The sequence below is a fragment of the Phycomyces blakesleeanus genome, assembly GCF_001638985.1.
Source record: "Phycomyces blakesleeanus NRRL 1555(-) unplaced genomic scaffold PHYBLscaffold_47, whole genome shotgun sequence".
Taxonomy (NCBI): domain Eukaryota; kingdom Fungi; phylum Mucoromycota; class Mucoromycetes; order Mucorales; family Phycomycetaceae; genus Phycomyces; species Phycomyces blakesleeanus.
This window is the reverse complement of record NW_017265174.1, coordinates 140,228-144,565: the sequence shown is the minus strand read 5'-3', so window position 1 is coordinate 144,565 and position 4,338 is coordinate 140,228. Positions and strand designations below refer to the sequence as shown.

The window sequence follows — 4,338 nt, the reverse complement described above, 5'->3', positions numbered from 1 at the left end:
CAAGGAGTGTTTTGAGGCTCAAATAATATTCAACAAAAGGTGGTAAATACATACATAGAAAAGCCAGAGGAAAGTGTTGAACTACCGGTGGTTGCAGGCGTAGGTTGGATGGGAGTAAGGCTGAAAGAAGTGAGGTATTAGCGCGATGCGGTGGAAGAAGTGAAGTCGGGAAAGTTGCAGCACTACAAAGGAACAGAAGTGCAATACTAGCAATAAGAGCCATAAAGTGTAATGAAATGAGAAATTTAAGGAAAGGTAACAGAAATGAGGGAGACGAAAAAGAGTGATAGTGCAATATAGGAAGAATCCATCATAATCGAAGAGCTCTTTGTTGATAATCGAAGTCAAGCAGATCCAAACCCCCATATTTGCGTGGCAGACAGAGAAACGGCCAACCCGAGCTACCAAAACCCAGGCGCAGCAACGAGCAAATATTGGTGCGAATGGCACCAAAGAAAGATAGTGGGGCAGGAGTCGCATATAGTACATGAAATACCGAGCTGAGAAAAAGTGAGTTCGTCACAATACCTTTACCACGTACGGACAAGCATCTTTGAGATAGTAGCGTGCAACGGTCACCAAGCTGGACCAGTAAAGCAGCACCGAAAGCTTCAATCTGGGAGATATATGAGCCCAATGAAAAGCCTAGGTAACTGATTTTAGTGGTGGAGTGGCGGTCATGGAGACTGTGGATATCAGCAACATCTAGTACAGTGCCCCAATCCGGATAGAACTGTCAAGACATAGCAACAGTAACCATCTTGTGGAGACTGACTTTCGTATTATATGCTAAGCCAAATGTATGCAAAGGGTTTAGTAAAGTATTATTATCGGCGGGCAAAGAGAGAAAGACAAGAAGTACATCGGAATAGGCGAGAAATCTGAGTAGAGATAGTGAGAGAGAGGGACAGGACGATGAGAGAGAGGGCGGAATCAGAAACTGGAAATTACGGATTGATAGAGAAGCAAGAATGGATCTAAGCAAAGGTTTGAAGGCCGAGTTAACAAGTAATGGAGAAAGGGGATCACCCTGACGTAGTCCCTGGCTCAGTAAAAAAGAAGAGGATATATGGCCATCCACATTTATGTAAATATGAGTAGAGAAAAAAAAAATACTGCATACAGAGTCGACGAGCATGGTGGGAAATCTGGTCCTGGCCATGACCAGACAAAGGTAGCCAGGGTAGACACGGTCATAAGCCTTCTCCTGATCCAAAAGAAGGGTCAACACAAAAGTCATTGGTTAGTTGGGTATGCGACATAGCGAGTCGTGTTAGCAAGTCATTGTCTGCGATCAAATTCTCCGCCATAAATCCAGTTTGAAAAGGTATACTAAGTGGGCCAATACCATAGCATAAATGGAAAGTAAGCATTTTGGTGAGCAACTTGGCGTCACATTTTATCAAAGAGATTTATTGTTAGTTGTGGAAGGAGGTCGTGTCACCTGCCTTGGGGAGGAGAACGAGTGTGGTTTCCAGCCAGGAGGAAAGGAAAGCACTACGTATAGAGTCGTTATAAACCTGAACTGCAATTGTTTTGATGGTCGTATGAGAGAAAAGCCGAGCCCACAATGGGTATGGCAAACCATATATGCCGCGGCCTGAATTGGTGGGGGGTAGCTTTCAGTAAAGCAAGGATTTCGTCCAGTGTTACATCAGCAATTAAATTAGTGGATTAATCTGCAGGGAAACGAGTAGAGTATGGGAAGTTGTCGATGAGTGTGTGTGTAGCGGAATAATCGATGGGTTCCGATGAGTAAAGAGATTGGTAGAAAGAACGAGTATGGCCAAATAAATCAGCAGAGGGAGTGTAAGTCACTCCAGTAACAGGATCGACAAGTGAAGAAATACTTTTGGCGGCGTCTCACTGTTTGAGTACCCTAAAAAAGTATTTGGATGATGTCTCACCAGCTTCACACCACTTAGCACCAGATGTGGTAGCTAGGGTGGATGCCCGAGACAATTGTATGTTAGCGAGCAGATTTTCAATGTTAAGTTGAGAAGAACAGGTGTAAATCTCAAATCCATTCCTAGCACGACGAAGATGGCGTTCCTGATTCTTGAGTCGACGCTAAACTCGTTTAGAATAAGTGAGGACGGGCTGTTTGATGAGCTGTTTGATATTATTCCAACGAGAACCAATAGACGTGTCATGAGAGAGGAAAAAGTCAGCCTTATCCAGAAATGCAGTAATGAGGGCATCAAATTCATCATATTAGAGATATTGAGTGTTGAATTTCCAGACTCCAGGACCCGATGGGCGAGAGAAAGGAATGGATACTGCAGGGAGGCAGGGATCAGTTGATGAAGGATTAATAACTGTTATGTTAGGACGTTTGGGGACAATGCTGTGTGGACAGAAAATGTAGTCGATGCGTGTGCGAGAGCTGTGGAAATTAGGTAGCGACAGTCAAGAAGAATTAGTTATGATATCTGGACAATTACCCTGTATGTATCCTTTCCAGTCAGGTGTATGGCTGCAATAATGACTGAGATCACAGTTAAAGTCTCCAAGTCGAGAGACGGGAAAAGAAAGAATAACAGTAGAAAGAGTGCGTACTAAGGAAGAGAAGAATGTACGCCGGTGGGAAGAAATGTTCGGTCTATAAATGACCACAATTACAAAAGGATCAAGGTGATGATCGGTGTGTTTAGCCTTGACAACGAGTGCACGGTTTTCAGGCTAAACATAGAGTTGTGAAAGTTGAAGGAGAGAATCGAAAGAGGAGAGGTCGCAATATATAGTCCATAGGCTGGTCTGTGGTTGAGATGTAATGTGAATATACAAGTGATGTATAGGGAGTAAATGAGTCTCTTGAAGAGCAGGTTATGAAAGTGGAGGGGAGAATATTCAAAGGTGTCAAATTAAAAAAAGTTTTTGGGATTGCGGGTTTTTGATAGTAGAGAGGAAACTTCGACCTTTTAAGGTTTCTTTACAGAGATTTTGTGCAATCATTTATGAACTTGGCTCATCTGAATGGCCAGACTTTTCAGTTTTATCAGTCATAGGTGTGTTACTATCCAGGTCAGTGTATAAGGTTGCGCCTCGGGAGATAATCCGAAAAGTGGGCTCAAGAAGAGACTTTCTATGTTTGTTATCAGAAAATATCGGTTAGTTGATGCCATCGTTGTGATTGAATAAGCCTCGGGCACCCTGTAAATGTTTTCTGGCATCGAGTCCACGACCGGACGGATCATACACAGCGATATCTATGGAAGATGGGTCAATGTTGTTCTATGCAGCCAAATTTCTTGTCACCATGGCACTAGTGTTCATCACCAATATGGAACAATAATGGATTGTGAGTGTGAGGGGTGAAATAAGGATGGTTGGACTTTGCGAGGAGTTAGAATTTCTGGGATGGCTTGTCGTAGGGGTGTCACTATCATAGCGACAGAGACTTGGCGTTCTTAAAGGGACTCGGCTTTTGTAAGTGCAATCTGCTGCCACTCTTGAATAATCTGCTCTGCTTCAATGTTATCTGGATCAGCGGGGCATTCACGACTTTTAATTGCATGGCCAAAGACGCTGCACGTTTTGCAAAGAGGTGCGCTGGTAGTGTTTTTTCTTCCAGCAGTATCTGCACACCTACACCGTTTGATAGAACATGATCCATTTATCTTTCAGGAATGCTTTTTTCGATGTTAAACAAGACAGTCGTCGGATTGATGGCACTAGCCCATGCAGCGAATGTAAGATCCACGATTATATTCTTGTCAAATTCGTGAGCAGTGAAAGTATGCAAAGATTTGTCCTTTTGATGTGGTGCTGTGGCCTGGGTACGGTTATGTGGATTATCTTACCAGAATGTGTGTGCCCTGTCCTGTGAGTGCAATCACTCGAGGGTACTAATATCAAAAAAAAAGTTTAACTGATATTAAGTTCTGTCGGTTATATTAATTTCCGTAAAAATATTCTTCACTCTGTGGATAACTGTCCTGAGTGACGCAAAGACAAACGTACCTGCCATATCTGTGGGGTAAAGGGATATATTCAGGCTCACTGCCCCGGAGACCCTCCCATAAATGCATGCCAGAAGCTCCGGAAAGGAGATAAGGCCCCGAGCTTGGCAGCCCTCCATCGCATTTATATACCGATACACCCTCTACAGCAAGCATAGCAGGTGGCTTTGAAAACGGCCAGGACCCTAAAACAGCCAGAGGCAGAAAATATTTCTGCAGGCAATCAAACCACTGTAGAAGCGTGTATGGCCAATTTGGCAAACAGCGAATGTGAAGCCGAAGCTGCACAGGTCTCCAGGACTTTAAGCGAAGACAGTGGTATCCCCCGAATCTGAGGATAAAGATGCCTTATCTGACGCACACATGAGCGACACTG

General features: G+C 43.7%; 3 protein-coding genes across 3 annotated transcripts in view; 1 reads left to right on the top strand and 2 right to left on the bottom strand.

The window, feature by feature from the left end:
• The window catches only part of PHYBLDRAFT_176312 (hypothetical protein), a gene marked incomplete at both ends in the record, with an annotated part of 1,756 nt that extends 1,533 nt beyond the window's left edge, over positions 1–223 (bottom strand). Inside the window, one exon of the mRNA XM_018437731.1 lies at positions 55–223. Within this exon, the coding sequence (XP_018283313.1) occupies positions 55–223 (169 nt within the window). The remainder of the gene's footprint in view (positions 1–54) is intronic.
• An 87-nt stretch (positions 224–310) lies between these two features.
• PHYBLDRAFT_184184 (hypothetical protein) lies at positions 311–1,687 on the bottom strand (the record flags this gene model as incomplete). Its single annotated transcript, XM_018438898.1, has 3 exons — positions 1,124–1,687; positions 863–1,042; positions 311–733 (listed from the first exon to the last, which is right to left on the bottom strand). Exons 1-3 carry the CDS (start codon positions 1,238–1,240, stop codon positions 311–313), a joined length of 720 nt encoding a protein of 239 aa, XP_018283312.1. The 5' UTR covers positions 1,241–1,687.
• Positions 1,688–3,159: 1,472 nt separating this feature from the next.
• On the top strand, positions 3,160–4,297 carry PHYBLDRAFT_153663 (hypothetical protein; the record flags this gene model as incomplete). Its single annotated transcript, XM_018433219.1, has 5 exons — positions 3,160–3,314; positions 3,392–3,547; positions 3,628–3,779; positions 3,883–3,979; positions 4,144–4,297. The coding sequence occupies 5 exons, from the start codon at positions 3,160–3,162 to the stop codon at positions 4,295–4,297; spliced, it is 714 nt and encodes a 237-aa protein (XP_018283311.1).
• Positions 4,298–4,338: the final 41 nt, after the last annotated feature.